This window comes from Corylus avellana, chromosome 6, assembly GCF_965113065.1.
Source record: "Corylus avellana chromosome 6, dhCorAvel1.hap1.2, whole genome shotgun sequence".
In the NCBI taxonomy this organism is placed as follows: Eukaryota; Viridiplantae; Streptophyta; class Magnoliopsida; order Fagales; family Betulaceae; genus Corylus; species Corylus avellana.
Window position 1 is genome coordinate 430,313 of NC_142495.1, and position 19,110 is coordinate 449,422.

Sequence of the window (19,110 nt, forward strand, 5' to 3'; positions counted from 1 at the left end):
CTCAAGTAAGATAAGAACCAACATCCCTGTCCAAGTAAAGGGGAAATTCAGGATAAATCACATAACGCTAACCAATTATAGTGCTCCAAGATTATGTGTAATCTAAAGTGATTATTATTAGGTAACAAATTAAGTCTTCATCAACCTAGCTTGGCCGTGAAAGCGCCATTTTTGTAAACAAAAAAGATAACTGCATGTGGTTGAAGTCAGGCTTCCAACCACAATCATGGGCCAAGGGAGTAGGCAAGATCCTCAGGCTATTTGGCAGACAAGAGGTCCAAAGCAATGCTGAGACGTAGGTCCACTCTCAAATGTTTTCCGAACGAACCCATGTTGAACCAGTAATTGCTCATAATAGCTTCTCCAGCTCATCTCTTGTCTCCCAAATTTGTGTTCATTTATTACATTATTACATGTCGGTGAGACTCCAACAGCAATCGTATCCCACATTCTTGTCACCATTTTGTTTTGCCTGCCTTCTCTTTTCATCGAGCTTCTAGAAATTCCTTCAAGCCCACTTGGTGATCAAAGAGCGTTGGAAAAAATGAATACAAATCGTTAGATTATTTAATCCCATTTGGGTGTGGTATGCTTCATGATTGTTATCAGACTCCAATTCATATATTTCTTTTATTTTCTCCCATCTTTACGCCAGCAACCAAATCTATATAGATATAGACAAAGTTTTCTTACAAATTGAATTTTAAAACTATATATAAGAATTATATAATTTAAATGAAACTTTGTTACTAATTATAACAATCAAAGCCCGACAATATATTATTTTAAAAAAAAAAATTGAAACAATATTACATGGAGAACATTCTTTTCATAATCACCGTACTTAATATTATAAATAATTACAGAACAGAACAACAACATGGGGTCTCAAATCAAACATAACATTATTAATTTATTAGTATTGTTATTCATTTATTTTCATGCCTGATAACCGAAGTGATTGATCTTAATTTTTCCATCCCAGTTTAAGTACTTTGTTACCAACATCTGCCTTGGCCTTGGGCTGCCCAATATTTCTCCCTGGATTGTTTAGGTTGAGATTCGAATAGCGGCAATGGTTATTGCTTAGTGTTTTAGCCTGATGTAAGCTGACCGCCGGACCGGCATTGGATCGGAGAGTCTTGACCCAATCGAAGTTCTTGGTAGTGGGAACCGGCGGTGGCTGCATTTTTTCTGATCTAGAAATCCGAGGCCGGGGGGGGCCCTTCTCATGATCAGCTTCTTTCTTGGTCTCTTTTATCTCAATTTTGGTTCCTCCTTCCATTCTTATGCTTATGTTCACTTCCAGAAGTGTTGTGTTATTGTTTCTTTGCTGACTCTGTCTCTGTGTCTCAAATCCAGGTACTACTTTTTTTGCATTCCTTTCCTTTTGCTGCTGATAAAGTCGGTGCAACCTGAGAGCATGATGGTATATTCCATCTTTAATCTCTTCCTCCAAAGCCCTTTCTATATCAATCTCTAGCTCGTTACGGATCTTCAGCTCCCTTTCTGACATGCCAGCCCTCAGGGATTGCTTGTTCAGGGTATTATTACTCCTTGAATTATGGGTTTCCTTAAAATCAATCTGTACCACTGAGCCATACCATGCACCGCTATGATAATTCAAATCCGAGTCCTCCCCTAATGGCAGAACCGATAAATCTGCAAAACCCACAAAGGAAATTCCCAGTAAATTAAACCTTGATGAGAGCTGAAACTGATATTAGTGAACAAAGGAAAATAAAAATAAAACAAAGTGATAAAATTAAACCTAGTATATCAGCTGCTTTCTTGGGTTGTCCTTGCTGGTCCATCGATCTTCCACAGTATGCTTTTCCATGTGCTGCAAATTCAAACTCCTTTAAATCCTGCTAGAATGATTTAGACTGCTGGGAATGGGGCCTGTGGTACAGTTGGGACGAAGAGGACGTAAGAGATGATGTTTATGGAAAGAATAACCGTTAAGAGACGTTAATTTAGTTGGCTTATTCAAATTCAGGCGCCAAATGTGTCTGCCTGATATGGGAAGTAATTTGGTATTTGTTGGATATAATTAAGAAGAGTAGATATTTTCCTTAAATAAACAGTGCTTTACTTGGAAGGAATAAGGGTTTGGGTTGCCCTTAAAGCACAATCAATATAGGGTACCATGGTATGGTATATCCCCCCACATGTTTGATGTATATGCCTATGGATAGTTACAGTTCCATTGGGCTCACAAGGTGTGGTGAAGGGGCTGTGCCGCCCTATTCTTGTGGAAAATTGCTCCCTCCCCACTTGGGCTTCTTGGCCCATTTCTGCTACATTGATAGGCCACTAGCTAACTACCCATGATGTGGAGAAAAACATGGGTTATGTCAATTGGGAACGTGTGTTATGGGTAATGTTAGTATAGTCTTTAAATACTAGTTAGTAAGGGTAGTAGGGAGATGATGATTTGGTGTAGAGTTCTAGTTCTGTTGTGGTTCAACTCTCACCCTAAGTGGATTATTATCTTGTTTATCTTGTTCTGATTGTGACCCACTAGAGTATCAGAACATATTATCTTATTTACGTATTTGTATTGTGGTAGAACTCCAACCATAAGTAAAGAATTGTAAAGTGTATTATCTTTATATTATATTAAATATTAGTTGTGTTTTTATTCTCTACTTCGGACTTAATATACATACAGTTTTTTTTTTTTTTTTTTTTTTTTTTGTTTCTTTACAATAAGGTTATTATTTACAATAAGGTTGTCCTACCACACTACTTCTAGATAGCATGCCTATAAGTCCTGGGATCGCTATTGAGGCAAAACTGGATTGAAGAAATCGATTTAAGGGGATAAGCTACAGTCAATGAAATATATAGATTTTTTTATTCTAAAGATATTTTCTGATTTGATAAAATTGGAGCAATTCATTGGTTAATTAACCGGGTTTAATTGGTTCAACTAACCCAGTAAATCAGTCAGTTCAATTCAAACTATATATTGTTATAAAACTGCATGTGGTTCATTCAGGCCAAAGACACGAGTTGTTTGCTTCCCAAAACAGACGACAGGCTTATGCTTTGTTTTTTTACTCCCTCAGCTAGCGAGCTGCCCCTTTATGTGATAACAATTTTTTAAGGGTCAACGATTATAATAATTCATTTGCTGATTCAACCAAGCACGAGCATGGTGGCTTTAGTCAATTCAACCAACGGCCTACTTTTTTTTGGTATATGTATAAATGAGTTAAACAAATCTAGCCATCACGAACACAATCAAATCAAATCAAGTTTATATGAATATATCTTGTTTAATAATCAAGCTATAAATGAATCATTTACTAAATGAACTACGAGTTGAATATTTTCAAGTTGAATTCAAGCATGTTCGTTTACAGTCCTATCACATCTTACTGATGTGATAGTCAATAGTGGTTTAACTCTAATCCAATTTGTAAACTAAAGTGTATACTATTATTTTTAGAATAGTGGTACAAATTATACTTTTATTGACTATCACATCTTACTGACGTAAGAGTATCAATTACTTTTGCACGGGCACTTTGAAAAAGCTTAAGCTGAGTTTTGATACAACGTACATCTTAATGCCAAGTTGGACTGCTTAAGAGAAAGGTGTCAATGAAGTACTTGACAAATAAATGGCACAAAACCTGTCTCTCTCGTGAGCTGCCGGAATTGACTAGTGCCTCCACATGCGGCCTGTGATGGACAACTAGGTGGCAAACATCCAAAACCGAAGCTTGGGCGTTCAACCCAGAGTGGCAATCGACAGGTGTGTATTATTATGGACGACAAAACAAAAGTCAGCATGGGAAAGGGAAGCCAATTTGGACTGTTCAATGTAATTGTCTGTAAAAAGATTCTGTTGTGTTGCTTGGAGCGGAAATGCGAATCTGTTCCTTGTGATTCTGTGGTAGGTGAAGCTCTCCTCTCAACTAACCAACCAACCAACCAACCAACCAAAAACCAGTCCAGTCAGCGGCTGTCAGGTTGTGTTAAATGTTAATATCACTACTTTAATTCTTCCAGCCAATCAACTAAACTATTTAGATTTGGAGAGAGAGGCTGGTTTTTGCCTCAACTTTTACTATAATTTTTTTTATAAATTATCATGTTAGTTAATAAATTATTAAATTTTATTTTTTTTACTGTTAATATATTGTCACATAAATTTGTAAAGAAATTAATAAAAAATTTCTCTCTTTTGTTTTTTATATTAACGATCTCCCGTTGAAAAACGCATATCATAAGACATTAAACAAAGGCCGGCAAATGGCAATTTCACAGTTTTTTAATTACAAAACGCAGGGTAGTTTGGTAGTTTGATCCGCAATGCAAGGTTATATTAGTCAAAAACTTCAGTCTGCGTCGAACTTTGAAAAGCTTCTCGTGGTTTCTTAAGTCAGCACTCGTATTGCTGTTTTCGCCTTTTCTGTCTCTCTCTCTCTCTCTCTTTATTTCAGTTCGAATTCGGTAATTGCCTCACATTGCTCGAGCGATCATCGCTCGGCTGCCTAGTAATCTCCGCTCCGTTTCTATGGGCACTCTCTCGCACGCGATCAGCCCCAAACTCGCTCTCCCGCGCCGCGATTCTCAGCGCTCTTATCATGGACTTCCGCGCTTGAATTCTCGTCCCCTGAGATGGAATGCCAACAGAGCCGCCAAGAAGATCCGCATGTCTGCGGGGACCTCGAAGCGGAGCCCCCCAATCGATTTCAGCAATCCCGACTGGAAATCCAAGTTCCAGGAGGACTTCGAGACGCGCTTCAACATCCCTCACATCACTGACATCTTCCACGACGCCGTTCCGATTCCCTCCACTTTTTGCCTCAAAATGAGGTCCTTTTGAAAGCAAATTGTGAATTGCGCATTTGATTTTATCGCTGTACTAGTTTTAGACATTGAAGAATTTTACATGATTGTGGTAGTTTTATCACTGTTCTAGTTTTAGACATTGAATAATTTTTGCATGATTGTGGTTATCAAGGAAATTGCAATGTAGGTTTTTTTTTTCTTTTCTTTTTTTAATTTATTTTTTTAAATCATTCCACTAGAAATAGCTCAAACTCCATATCTACTTGGTATTTGCTTGCAGGACACCGGTAACAGAGGACTTTGCGGGAGGGTACCCATCGGACGAGGAGTGGCATGGTTACATAAATAAAAACGACAGGGTGCTTCTTAAGGTATATTAAGCATTTCTGGTAGAACTTTGTTGTTTGGATTTGATGGGCCTCTTTCAAGAACATATACCAATCCGTCAATTACCATAAAAAGTGTCTTTTTTTTTTCTTCTTCTTCTTATTTTTGGCTCATCTGGGTGAGCTACTTTTCCTTTCTCCTGTTGAACTTTGTTGTCTGGTTAATTGTATACGATGCAGAAGATGTAATTGTGTGAGATGGTGTCCAATAGAAAAAACTTAAAATCTAAGTTTTCAAATAGTTGATTTTATTTTATTCTTTTTTTGTTGGAAGTGATTAGAATTTGAATGATTTATGACAGATTGTAGTAGTCTGGGGAATCCAGAATTAGCTAGTTAATTGTAGCAGTCTGGCTTTATGCATATCAAAATTCCAGGCATTGCTTGATTTATTTTGACGTATGCTACATATTTGTAGAGAGGGAAGAAATAATGGAAGAACTTCATTTTTTTACCTTTCGTACTTGCTATGTAGTTATGGTATGCGAGGACTATCTTTTCATTTAGATGCGAGTTTTTCAATGCTTACTAAATTTTTTATTCCATCACACTTATTCGTATGTAGGTTGCCAAGAACATGATTTGTATAAATTCCTATGTAGAATGCCAGGGATGTTATATCTTTCCTCTCAGCCTATTTACTAGTATTTGCATTGTAATTTTCCTTTTTATTCAATATTCCAGGTCATACACTACTCGTCACCTACATCTGCTGGTGCCGAGTGCATTGATCCTGACTGTAGTTGGGTGGAACAATGGTAAATATCTATCTTTGACTCTCTTATAGGCAATTGTGAAAATCTGGAGTATGCATCTAGTGACAATGAGAAGAACTCTTTGAACAATTTATTTCATGTTCAGAGAAATATGGGACATTTTTTTCTCATAGTAGAACCTAAAGTGAATGGGGATCCATAGAGGTTTGCCAATGAGAGATTTGGCATGAAAATGTGGAAGTAGTGATAATGGGTGGTAGTTGTTAGTTCTATAGCTCTCATGGTTTAGGAGTTTGCAAGATACAAAGTCAATATGAAAAGTGTTGGAAAATCAAGTAAATGATTAAATTCACTATTTTTTATCAGCTTAATACTTTTGGAATAACTGGTGATTTAACATGATATCAAATTAGAGGTCCTGGTTTGAATTTCGATTTTATAGTTTATCCCTATAAATATTCAACGTATTGAGCTTCACTCGATGAACATGAGTTTGAGCTCTTGTGTTATGGAGAGTAAAAATATTAATTGAATGATTAAACTGACAATTTTCTATTAGTTTAAACTTTTTAGACAAGTAGTGATTTAACATGAAGAATTGGTGCTTTTACATAAATGGGGAGGTTTTAAGTGGGATCGGGCATAGGGTAGAGTTTCAAGTTTTTTTTTTTTTTTTTGACCCATGGAGGAATTACCTTTCATTGTTGTCAAGAGGCAATTTTTGGGACTTATATGGTGAAGGCGTCAAAGTTTTCTGATAAGATTCCATGATTTGGAATGTAGGGTGCTTTGAGAATTTTCAAAAGAGGAGAATTTCCAACAAATTTTGGCTTTTGTTTTGAACAACCATCTCTTGGAATTTACAAGAGAAAATGTACTCTTAGATCTGCTTAGATTAGTTAGATATGTCTAATTCCATAAAGTGTCTCTTGGGAATGGTTGTTTCCTCAGTTATGTTGGAGTTTGTCTAGAGTGACATATTGACTTGTCTAAAGGAACTAATTTGACCTGTCATTGATTGCTACTTCTTAATGACTTATCATTTTGATTGTTTTAGATGTCAATTTGACTGCTACTTCATAATGTTATTGTATGTAACTGGAACTTTCCAGGGTTCATCGTGCTGGACCACGGGAGAAAATATACTTCAGGCCAGAAGAAGTGAAAGCAGCAATTGTAACTTGTGGAGGGCTCTGCCCTGGTCTCAATGATGTCATCAGACAGGTCCTTGTCATGACTCATTTTATTATAGTTTTTAACCACATCAAACGTTCAGTCCTATTCAATAAAATTATCATCTTAAGACATTGTAGAAATTATGTAGCATCTTAATTTCTATTGCCTGGTCCGGTTTCAGGCATTTCTTTTCACCTTAATTAAACCTTTGCCTTTTTTTTTTTCTTTTTTTTTTCTAATCTAATTAAATTAAACCTTTGCTTGATAGTAATCTCCGGTGCTTATAAGACAACTGGAGTTTATGTGCCTAAAAAGAACACAGAACTTAACTGTTGTCAATATATATTGGCACGATATTTACATGATTATACTGCTATATAGTAAACACACAGGGTGTGTTTATTAATTGTTTGAAAAGTGATTTTGTTTTGATTTGATTTTTTTTTTTTTTTATGTGATAGAAATTCAAGAAGTTGGTGGTGTCTACCTTGAAAAAGTGTTTCACTTAAAAATATTGTTTGTTAATATTTTTGAAAAGTGTTTTAAGTTTTCAAAGAAACAAACACTAAACATACTTATGTTGAGAAAACACAAGCTTATTTTTAAAATGTGAAGTTGACAAAATACTTATAAAAAAATACAGTGAGTATGCAGGCACCCTTAGAGGAGGAGAGGGGTGGCCACATGCCGCCCCCCCCAAGTAGTAAGTGTCAAGTTGACAAAATACTTATAAAAAAATACAGTGAGTATGCAGGCACCCTTAGCGGCGGAGAGGGGTGGCCACATGCCCCCCCCCCCCCCCCCCCCCAAGTAGTAAGTTAACCTCCACACCTGAAAAAGTAAACAATTGTTTTCTCAAAATATTCTTATAAGACAGTTTGAGAAGTTTGTGTTTTGTTTGGTAAATGTTTTTGAAAAGTGTGTTTTTGTGCTTGAAAAGAGAAAACGCTTTTCGTAAACAGACAGCCAAAATTCCCCTTGAATTTGCAATGTTGTATGAAAGTAAATCTTGAGTTGAAAAAATGTGATTCTGCATTCTCAAAATCTTCTCGAAGATAGATCAAACATGCACCCTGCATTCTTGAGCAATGCATGTTTGAAGTCTGTGTTTTGTGGCCTCAAGTTTATATATAACATTCCACTATTAATATACAAGATTGATTGGAGTTACAGAACTCATAAGAAAAAAAACTAAGGAAAATATTGATTAGTGTATAGCATTTTCAAAACTTTTCCTTCTGAAGCCCCATATCTAGTAACAGTGCCTAAGATTTATGTTATTATAACTACATCTATCATGTTCTGCTGCAGATTGTCATCACACTCGAAATATATGGTGTGAAAAAGATTGTAGGTATTCCCTTTGGTTACCGTGGATTTTCTGACAAAGAATTAACTGAAATGCCGGTACATTCCTGTGCCTTTTGTGATTATTTCATACATTAATTGATTCATCAAACAATGTTGTTGTGTACTTAAACATAAATGCAATGTTTCTTATCTTCTGAAAATATGGTTGGAGTTATGGATTCATTTGCTTTAAGTTTTTACTTCAATCATCAGTTATCAAGAAAAGTGGTTCAGAATGTCCATCTTTCTGGTGGAAGCTTGTTAGGAGTTTCACGTGGAGGACCTGGAATTAGTGAAATCGTGGACAGTTTGGAGGTTCACAATTCTTCTTTCGCATTGATTTATCTAATATAGTCAACTATTTTGAAAATGTATCTTTATTCCAGGCAATATGACTGATCTGATTTATGTTTTTCATATTGGTGCCAGGAAAGAGGAATAAACATGCTATTTGTGTTGGGTGGGAATGGCACACATGCTGGGGCAAATGCAATACACAATGAGGTTGTAAAGCCTGAAGCCCTGTAGTAACTAGGTTCAATGTGTGAAATAATTTTCTCATGCTTTATTAAGATTTTCTTTCCAGAATGAAAGCTGCATTGAACCTGCAGCAGAGTCACTTTTTTCAAATACAAAATATTGCTTTTGAAGTTGTTTATCTAGTTGTATTGCAAATTTATGTCGTAAAAGTAAATAAAATAAATGAACAAATAATTAATGGCGGACATGCATTTGAAGGCACAATGCTGTAAATATTGGTGTTATTCAAGGCTGGTGTAAGTGTGATAATGATGTCCTGCTATATCTTTTAAGATAATAACATCAGAGGTATATCACAAGGTCCACACTTGTGACTCCATTCGAACTTAGTTTTTGCAAGTTGCTGATGCTCTCTCTTATCTCCTTCTGGGGGTTTGCCTTTTATCCTTCTTTAGATCTTATTTCATATATAATTCTGCTTTTAGTGTCGTAAACGCCGGATGAGGGTGGCTGTAGTTGGTGTGCCAAAAACTATAGACAACGATATTTTGCTGATGGATAAAACTTTTGGTTTTGATACTGCTGTTGAAGAGGCACAAAGAGCAATAAATTCCGCATACATAGAGGTACTCTACATGTATTTTACTTGCCCATGCATGGAGTTATGTTTCTCCTTATAAGTTTTCCTGCTGAATTCTTTCACAATGTTGGTTTCTTCATAGTGAACTTTTTTTTTTTGCCTCAATCTTGTTATTAGGCGCACAGTGCTTATCATGGTGTTGGCATTGTGAAATTGATGGGCCGTAGCAGTGGATATATAGCTATGCATGCATCCCTAGCTAGTGGACAAATTGACATATGTTTGATTCCTGAGGTACTCTTATTACTAGCAATTAATTAGATAGTTATCTTTGTGAGCTGTTACTGATTCTACTGATATGCACATCTAAGGTATCTTTTAATTTGCACGGGCCTCATGGTGTTTTGAGTCATCTGAAATACCTGATTGAGACAAAGGGTTCGGCTGTTATATGTGTCGCAGAGGGAGCAGGGCAGGTGAGTTACATAAGGAATTCATATTTTCGCTTGTGGGTTGAATACTATTAATTGATCAGGTGATTTAAATTCTGCAGTCCTTTTTTGGCTTCATGAAATACTATGAAAAACTGCCTCTGTTCATTTCATTGCATTACATAGATCTTATAACTTCTTCCTTATGTTTTTCCCCAAGACGAGGAGTAAAATTCAGTATGCTGTTGTTTTCTAATGCAGAATTTTCTTCAGAAAACTAATGCTAAGGATGCGTCTGGGAACATTGTATTTGGAGATTTCGGTGTCCACATTCAACAAGAGGTTGGTGGTTGTATTTTGACTAATTTCATGTGGTCTTGATCTCTCCATGACACTTGAGACAAGCTAAGTGGGTTGATAAATAATGAGCTGACTGAAAGTCTAATTTTTAACATTAGTTGATATGTGTTGCATGGATAAGAATGGACTGCAGTTTGGCCTTTTAGTTGTCATTTGTCAGAGTTACAAATATGCTATGTTCTTAAGCCTTCAAGATCTAAGCTCTGTTAGTGACTCTTTTGCTAAGACTAGATATGGCCAGTTGACTGCTTTTGATGTTATTTGCAGTGAACAAAACCAAGTGGTTCTTCACTTGAACTGGAAATCATTAGATATCCTCCTTTTTATTTTTTTGTTCGTAAGTCACTTATCAAAAAAAAGTTGATCATAAGTCGGAATTGGAGAATTTAATACTGACTATGTATCTTGAAACATTTGGCCTGTGTGGGATTTATCTAGTCTATCTCATCATTATATTTTCAAATATTCTTTTCTCTTCTCTTCTCTTCTCCCCCCTCGCTCTCCCCCTCCCCCTCTTTCATTTAAAATTCAGTTTCTTGATGGATGTGCAATTTTTTCCTGCTACTGACTGTGGGAGGGCTGCATAGCCTGCATTGATATCTCTGAATTCAATTATAATTTTTTTTTGGTTGAATCCTTTCATATGTATTCTGGATGATTCTACTGGTGGAATTCCCTTTGTACCTATCCTATAGGATACTAATATCAAAAGACCATTCTTCTGTCAGATAAGAAAATGTTTTAAGGAGATTGGTGTTCCAGTTGATGTGAAGTATATTGATCCTACGTACATGATCCGTGCCTGCCGTGCGAATGCATCAGATGGAATTCTATGCACTGTACTAGGGCAAAATGCTGTGAGTCTCTCTCTCTCTCTCTCTCTCTCTCTCTCTCTGAGTAATACGTAGTCTCTCTACTGTATGCTGCAGTCCTATGTCCATGTTGAATATTTCTTGTACTTGACCTGATTGGCTGACAGTAGCCTCCTGCATGGCGTCTCTTTCTTGTTAGATTGGAAATATATTGAAGGGCTTCATCTCATTTAGACCCAATTGACTAGAATTTCCTGAGTAATTATGCGACTAAGCAGTATGAATTTCTTCTGACAAAATTCTTTAGAACTTGTATGCCATTAAACAAATGTCATTTCTCAACAACCTTACTATCAACTGATCCCTTAGCTGGGACTGCTATGACATTGAAACAAGACCAGTAGATCACCTGAGCAGAAAAAAACATCTATTGCTCAGGTTATTACCCTATGATGAGCCAAGATCAACCCTTTCATTGCGAAATGGGATGATTTATCAAAACTAGGGTTGGAGGCTTGGAGCAGTTATGTTGTGTTTGATTCAGTAATAATTGGTGATACTAGAAAAGTGGCTTCTGGATGCTTGTTAAAGCAAGTAATGTCAGATATCTCTCCTTCTAACCTTTGTATAGATTATCCCTTGAGTTTTAGCTACTAGATTGTGATTATTGATGAACTGTATGATATTATCAGATATTTTGTATCATGCTAAGTAAATTTCTCAAGATTTAAAAAGGCTGTTTACAACATAGGAATTGAAGTCTGGAGAAGTTTCCTTCAGAAAAAAAAAATCGAGAATTCCAGTTTCCAGTTAGGAATCCAGCTTTAAACTGTGATCCTGCCCAGAAATTGGGGTTGGTTTTTGGATCAGCGAATATTTTGATTCCGGGATAAATCAGAAATTGCTTCTTGTAAGTAGATCTAAGCGTAATTGGTTAGGCTAATGGACAGGCTCAGTTATGTAAGATTGCCTGTGCACAGGCTTAATCAGGTCTATTTGGCTCAACCTTAAACTTGGCTGGTTTCAGTAGGCAAGCCTAGCAGAGCTCAAGCTTGGCCGAGCTGGCAAGCTCAGTTGTGCAATTTCAATGACTGGTCAAACTTGGATCATTTTGAGCTTGGCCTCGGTTTAACTGAGCTGTGCTCAAACTGCCTAGGAGTTTGCAAGCATATATAGGGTTGTTCTCCAAGTGCCCTTCACTGAAGCAGGTTTTCAGACTTGCCTGTTTGCAGATTTCCTTTTAATGTTTTTTTAATCTCTATTTCTTTTTTGGTTCTTGTTGTTGACAGTTCAGTCCTTCTAATGTCTATTCAATACGGATGTGTGGCTTTGGCAGGTTCATGGCGCATTTGCTGGATATAGTGGTATTACAGTAGGCATATGCAACACTCACTATGTCTACCTTCCAATTCCTGAAGTCATTTCCTATCCCAGGCTGGTGGACCCCAACAGTAGAATGTGGCATCGTTGCTTGACTTCAACAGGCCAGCCTGACTTTATCTGATAAACACTAGCTCTTCTTAGTTAAGCTATAAGAGAATTTTACAAATAGAAGCTCCCACAGAGTAGAATCTAGGACAGATAGCCTGCTTCAGAAGGTTTATTAATAGTCTGCTCAAAGCATGGTGTAGAAGAAATAATAATACTAAAGGATGGCCTTTCCTCCACCATTGAATATTTTTTAGTGTATAGCATTTCTGCTCTTAGATTTCTTTCACAATAAAGTCCCAGAGGCACCACCAAGCATGTTGTGCTCAAATTTTAATGTTTTGTACTACATTTGTTGTAACTATGAAATATGTTGGCCATAGTTAAAGCCGATACGAAACTAGATCAACTGTAATGATCTTTTGCATATGAAATTCACTTGCAATTTTTGGGTATGTTCATATTTACAAGAGTATGAATGATTTTTAATTCCTTGAGAAAATCTGAGATTCCTATCAGGACATCCAAGACGTAGTGGAGCCAACTGCCAAGGCACACCACATCTGATGGGAAGTCCAGCAGTACGTACATCTCTTACAATTGGAATTCGAAACTCAACAAGAGGATTGTTACATCTAATGAGGTATATCTTGGTCTCTGACAGCTTCTAATGTTCTATAGCGTACAACCGGGCATTTCTGTTGATTGAACCCATCAAACAGTGATCGGATTTTGTGCAAGCAGAAGCACTGATGCCCACATGGTGGTAACTGTGGCTTTATGCCCTGATAAGATAACTATTATGCTATTTAACTTTTTCCTTTCTGGGTGGTGGCAATAATATAGCAGTAATTTTGAAGTGCCGCTAGCCTTGGCTAAGACACATGAAAACACGAATAATTTCTCTCTCATATTTTTTTCCCCTCTTTTCTTGAGATGTCCTTGTGTGTTCCTACAGAGCAAGCACTGTAATTAGGCTAATGCACGTGACAACATGACGAGGTTCACCGAATAGTAAGAATTCTGACTGGTCAAAGATTTACACCTGCTCCTCTGGTAAGTGTGAATTTTTCCCTGACAACTGGTACACCTACTCACTCCTCTGTGGAAGTGACGTTACTCCACTATAAATAAATCCGATTTTTCAATTTTTTTTTTTTAGACAATCCGAAGGGTGTATAAGGTACACAAGGGACATTTTCACTGTTTCACGTGAGAGTTTGTTTGGTTTCACTTGTTCGGGAGGTGTTCTGACAAGTAGGGCTTGGGTGGTTTATGCACCTGTCCTAGTAGGTGGACCGAATAAGCTCTCATTTGGACTGGACTGTCTTATTGAAAATGTAATTGGATAATTTAATTGCACGGAATTGAATCTCTCAAATCTTTCAGGATAGGTAATTGTTTATGATTGATCACAATCAGTGCTCCTTAACAATGCACAAATCTCCCACAATAAGTGTGTAAAGGTTTTCTATTTTATCAAGTAATTTGAGGAGAGAATGAGAGGAAAAAATTAATAAGCATAACTTCTAAATTCATTTTTTATTACTTCAAAGTTCAAGTACTCCTCTTTAGTTGTGAGATGAGACTCCTTTATATCATAAGGGAATAGTCTTTACCTTACTTTAGGGTTAACAATTTTTTAAATGACTCACAAATCTAAAATGAAATTAGCAAGTTATGCTTAAAAAGTTTTAATATATTTAACTAAATCAGTCGAATTGTAATTGATTTAGTCGAATTGTAATTGATTTATATAATTGTAATTGATTTATATATTTTTACATGCTTTCGGAAACAAACAGGAATCATAACCTTTGGTCTCTCTCTAAATGAGCCTCATTATATTAATAGCATTGTCTATCTCTCTCTCTCTCTCTCTCTTGTGAAATGAACCATTTTAAAATAGGGCAACTGGGATATGACTGACCGAGGCTAGCTCTGGCATCTGAATAAAAACCAATTATCTGTACTTTTCCTTTTGGCCTCCCCATGGGTCAATCTGTTATGCTGACCGAAAATCATTTTCCTACCATTAAACCAAACCCCCCATTCTAATTACTATTTTGCCGATCACCATCCCAAGCTATAGACAAGTAAAATGGTGTGATTCTCTTGAGTCTTCTGACCAACCCCTTTTACCCATCATCTTTTTCCTCACAAGCCACAGTTTTTTATCTTTTGGGTTTTCTAATACACCACGAGGCACACTTGTTGATTCCGCCAACACTGTGGCGTCCATTCATTGGCTGATGGATCACACTCAACGCGCATATATATATATATATATATATATATATATATATCACCCTTGGGCCTTATAGTTAATTATGGGAAGGGATTATTCGTCAGTGTATTTGTCGCCCTTACTTTATAAGAGGGAGATGCTACAATTAGTCAAAGCTCGTACAATCTTTACCCAACCTAATTTTGCAACGACAGTGACCTAATTTTGGGTTTTTTATTGGTAAAGTCTAAAGTTTCCTCTGCTCTTGTTTTTTGAAGATTTTAGAATTAGCTCTCGTCAAATTTTCATAACAACATATTTATCTGATATTATTTTATGTTTGGTGTATAATGAGGTTTTTTTTTTATATCATGTTTAACTACGTGAAATTTAAGAACTTAAATTTGTGTTCATATATACATGGCAGGGAAATAGAATACATAAGTTTGTTCATACAATAGGCAGACAAAAAGGATAATATAAAACTTGGCACTCAAAGTTTGAGTCATTCTAGTTTAATATACATGAATTGTTTTCTTTTTATAGTTTCAAGGCAATTGTCTTGTGTTACCTTTTCTTTCTGAGATTCTGTTACTTACTGTTGGTTCGTCTCATATGCCATGCATATATGTTATAATTGGCTTAGATTTAGTTATAGAATTGCCCATGCTTAGCTGATGTTAATCAATGAAGTTTCATATATTTTAATGCACATTTTATTTTCCTGTGTTGAGCGACTGCCTGTTACAGTTGCAACCACAGTAAAGGCTGCATTCATTGGATTTGTCATTAGGTTTGTATATGAGAGAGAGAGAGAGAGAGAGAGAGAGAGAGGAGAATGTGCATAGAATTTCTTTCGCACCACTTCAAAACGGATACATAGAAATTGCGAAATGACAGATGTTCAGAGGTCACACACTCAAAAACAAAGGATCGTGGGCCTGGCATCCAGCCCATCATGGCCATTTGCTATATCCAAAAGCCTTAAAACAGACAGAGATAGTACTTTCTTATAAGAAGCGAACGGCATCGTTTCATTCAAGTTGTCATGAAATTGTTCACATTAATGAATACTCATAATTAAATCAATCACATGGTTCATCCTGTTACGGACAACATTTTCTGTCTCCTAAATTGATTGATGGGACATTTTCTGCTACCAAAAAAATAAAAAGCTGTATTCTAATCACCAACATACTAATCCACCATGACAACCACCACCATTTTTAATATTTATGGCTGAATTTCTGATTATAGACAGCTAGTGACTTTCTCTCTCATGCTGGAAGCATGAAAGTTGAAACCCTCTTGAATTGCTTTCCACCTTAATTCATTTATTTATTAAAACTCTCTCTCTCTTCCTTTGTAACTGAGGGCCATCCTCAAAAACCACACAAAAACTCCCATTCAACCAAACTGATTGGACTTGGGTGTGAAGGAGAAAAATTCACATCTCATGACTTGAAGTCCACTTCAGATGGTCAGCCTGGTTTCCTCTTCTAATATCTGGACTATTATGTGAAGAATTTGCACATGACCCAACTGTTAATTCATCACTTTTATAGCTCAAGCATGCAGCATCTAAAACCCCAACGGGGCTTTGGGGCACAGATGGAGCCAAGGCACCTGTCAAATTAGCAGACCCACTCATCAATGACAGGTCTTTGATCAGTTCAAGACACTTCAACACTCTTCCCTGCAAATCCCACAGACAGAAAAACCAAATTTCATAAGTTTATCAAATTGGAACCAAAAAAAAAAAAAAAAAAAAAGATAAACAGGCATAATAATCTTCTTTTAAGAGCAAAAGCAGAAGATTTGTCCTGTCCTGGTTTTATTTCTGTGGGCACCACTCATTTCACCTTTTCAACGTTTATCAAACAAGACATGGCCTTATCAATGACCTCTGCTTGCATTTGCCTTGAGACAGAAATAGCCACTGATGCAGCAATTTCAGAAGGCCTGAATTCCAAGAAGTCAATACCTGCATTCAATTCCCACCCAGCAGTGCATTAATCCTCAAGAACATCCCAGTACAAAATACGACACACACATAAAGACATAATCAAGGACAGACCTTTAATTGTGCTCAATATGAGTTGTACTGATCTGGAGATGGACAATGATGATGGAAGCTGAACACTGTTACTCTTACTCAGGAAGTAGTCAATGAAGGAGCAAGGGGTAAAAGCTTGCATTCTCCATCTCAATGTGCTCAGCACCAGAAGCTCCATTCTTTGTATAGTTTTAGCTTCAAACACGAACTTGGGTTCTGCCACCTGCCCACAAACGCACAACATCATAAAGGCAACCGGATCAAATCAAAACCAAATCCAGATCATATCAAATTGTTAATCCAACAACTCTAAACTATTATTGCACACGCATTTTATACCTGTAAATCTACCGACTGTGGCACTTTAATCTCCTCCATTTTGGCTGCCAGTGACAAACAAGCTACAGCTAACAATTGCACCACCCAGCTTTTACCTCTCTATATGCCCAAGAAAAGTGACAAGTAGAGACAATCAATAAGTAATAACAACAATAAGAAATAAAATTAAAGAAAGAAGCACACTTTGTTTCAGTATCTGAACTTACTGGCAATTCATAAATTGACAGGAAGCGATCCAAATAGTTTATAGATAGGCAAAGGCTTAATGGTCCAAAACTGTAATGGGAATGAGCCTGTTGATCACAGTGCACCAAACTGTCACAAAGAGAAATGACCCTTCCCAAAATCAAGAAAAGGGACTATTTTTCAGGATCAAATTATTAATCAGAAACAAGGAAACATAAAGCAATAATTCATTAAAAATAATAAAATTGAAAAAAGAAGGCAAAGATGGAAGGAAAACTTAAATCCAAGAAAACAATCCGACCAAGTTGCCACAAAAACTTGTTAAAGAAAGAACATTTTCATCAGTAATCCATCAACAAACTAGAAATTCATAAACAAAATAAAGCACATAAAGCAAAATGAAACTCAATGAAAAATATCAACACCAATCATAAAATTTTCACATTGTCAAGAAATTCGCGTTGGCACAAGCAATAAAGATGATGTTGAAAGCGAAAACCCTGTTAAAAAACCTGGACCATAGTATAAAAATAAAAAAATAAAAAACACAGGAGAATTGAAGCCATTATGTGTTAAACCAATAATCAGTGGATCAAACAAGCAAAACCCAACAAACCCCATGTGAAACAATCAGTTACACCAACCTTCCAAATCCAATCAAGAGCCTCTCTCCTAACACTCAAATCCAAGTCCCCACTGCGCAATCTCTTGAGGTAATCATCTCTGGGCAAATGCTCTCTCTCCCTCTCAACCATTTCTCTGACTCTCTCTTCGCTGTGCAGTGGAAAACCCATCCAAGATTCGGATCTAATTATATCAAAAATCGGGTCTTGATTGTGTGTACGAGTGTTTGGGTGGTTCCATGAGGAGGAAATCCCACACCCATCTGTGTCATTGCAATTAAGGTCATCGAAACAAGCATTGCCGTTCTCAGAACAGAGAACGTTCGAGTTGGCACAGTCAAAACTTTCTGCCATTGGAAGGACCTCAAAAATCTATGAAAACCCAAGATAATCTCACCAAATGAGACTTCTGAACAAGGGTTTGTCAAAGATTACGGCTTGCAATGATATTCATTCTTCTTTTATTTTCACAGTGAGTAAACCCAAAAGAAGAGAGAGTGTATACAGAGAGAGCTAGTGAATGTAAGAGGGAGAGCGCAGAGGGGTGGGGTAAAGAAGAGTTGCAAAGAGAGGGGCTTTATGTAGGAGATGAACATATGTTTTTAGGGTAAGCGAGACAATGGGAGAGAGAAGGCTGTGGATTCTTAGGCCACAAAATGAAAAAGGAAAAGAAAATTACAAGCAAATCAAGGAAATATAAAATTACAAAGGGTTTAATACCTAATACTCTTGAGGTTTAGGAATTTTATTTTTATTTCTTTGGGGTTTCATTTTTATCACAAGACCTTTTTGCGGTTTTGATAAAAGACTAACTTAGTCCATCTGTTAGTTGACTGTTAAGGCCACCCCCAATTTTTTTCTTTTTTTTTTCTTTTTTTTTTTAAATACATTTTTTTAATTTTTTTTAAAAAAATTAAATAGGTGCCACGTGTTAACATCTGATTGGTCCACGTGTCAGTCTTAACGGTTAACTAACGGATGGGCTAAGTTGGCCCTTTATCAAAACCTCAGGAGGGTCTTGTGATAAAAATGAAATCCCAGGGAGTAAAAATAAAATCCTTAAACTCCAGGAGTATTAGGTATTTAACCCAATTACAAATAACTTTTCATAAAAGTACAACGAAGAAAAAAATTCCTTTCCAAAGTGACAT

General features: G+C 36.5%; 3 protein-coding genes across 3 annotated transcripts; 1 reads left to right on the plus strand and 2 right to left on the minus strand.

Moving 5' to 3' along the window:
- Nucleotides 1-893: 893 nt before the first annotated feature.
- LOC132188766 (uncharacterized) lies at nucleotides 894-1,850 on the minus strand. Its single transcript, XM_059603302.2, has 2 exons — nucleotides 1,772-1,850; nucleotides 894-1,662 (listed from the first exon to the last, which is right to left on the minus strand). Exons 1-2 carry the CDS (start codon nucleotides 1,812-1,814, stop codon nucleotides 968-970), a joined length of 738 nt encoding a protein of 245 aa, XP_059459285.1. The 5' UTR covers nucleotides 1,815-1,850; the 3' UTR covers nucleotides 894-967.
- A 2,558-nt stretch (nucleotides 1,851-4,408) lies between these two features.
- Nucleotides 4,409-12,989, plus strand: PFK5 (phosphofructokinase 5). The gene is made up of 13 exons (XM_059600579.2): nucleotides 4,409-4,833; nucleotides 5,090-5,180; nucleotides 5,880-5,953; nucleotides 7,024-7,135; nucleotides 8,399-8,494; nucleotides 8,651-8,752; nucleotides 8,867-8,941; nucleotides 9,403-9,543; nucleotides 9,675-9,791; nucleotides 9,869-9,973; nucleotides 10,190-10,270; nucleotides 11,017-11,145; nucleotides 12,437-12,989. The coding sequence occupies exons 1-13, from the start codon at nucleotides 4,532-4,534 to the stop codon at nucleotides 12,602-12,604; spliced, it is 1,593 nt and encodes a 530-aa protein (XP_059456562.1). The 5' UTR covers nucleotides 4,409-4,531; the 3' UTR covers nucleotides 12,605-12,989.
- A 2,964-nt stretch (nucleotides 12,990-15,953) lies between these two features.
- Nucleotides 15,954-18,598, minus strand: CYCD4;1 (CYCLIN D4;1). The gene is given in 7 exon segments (XM_059601681.1): nucleotides 15,954-16,238; nucleotides 16,241-16,451; nucleotides 16,618-16,739; nucleotides 16,833-17,034; nucleotides 17,151-17,249; nucleotides 17,357-17,443; nucleotides 17,981-18,598. Coding segments are annotated over 7 exon segments (1,083 nt in total). The 5' UTR covers nucleotides 18,314-18,598; the 3' UTR covers nucleotides 15,954-16,209.
- Between the last annotated feature and the right edge of the window lie 512 nt (nucleotides 18,599-19,110).

What these genes read in the sequence shown, in the direction of transcription:
- LOC132188766 (XM_059603302.2), bottom strand. Translation starts at nt 1,814, where the DNA reads ATGGACCAGCAAGGACAACCCAAGAAAGCAGCTGATATACTAG. An exon ending in GAAAGCAGCTGATATACTAG is followed by an intron (nt 1,663 to 1,771) that starts GTTTAATTTTAT and finishes TGGGTTTTGCAG; the next exon opens with ATTTATCGGTTCTGCCATTA.
- PFK5 (XM_059600579.2), top strand. Translation starts at nt 4,532, where the DNA reads ATGGGCACTCTCTCGCACGCGATCAGCCCCAAACTCGCTCTCCCGCGC. An exon ending in TCAATGATGTCATCAGACAG is followed by an intron (nt 7,136 to 8,398) that starts GTCCTTGTCATG and finishes GTTCTGCTGCAG; the next exon opens with ATTGTCATCACACTCGAAAT. An exon ending in AAATCGTGGACAGTTTGGAG is followed by an intron (nt 8,753 to 8,866) that starts GTTCACAATTCT and finishes TATTGGTGCCAG; the next exon opens with GAAAGAGGAATAAACATGCT.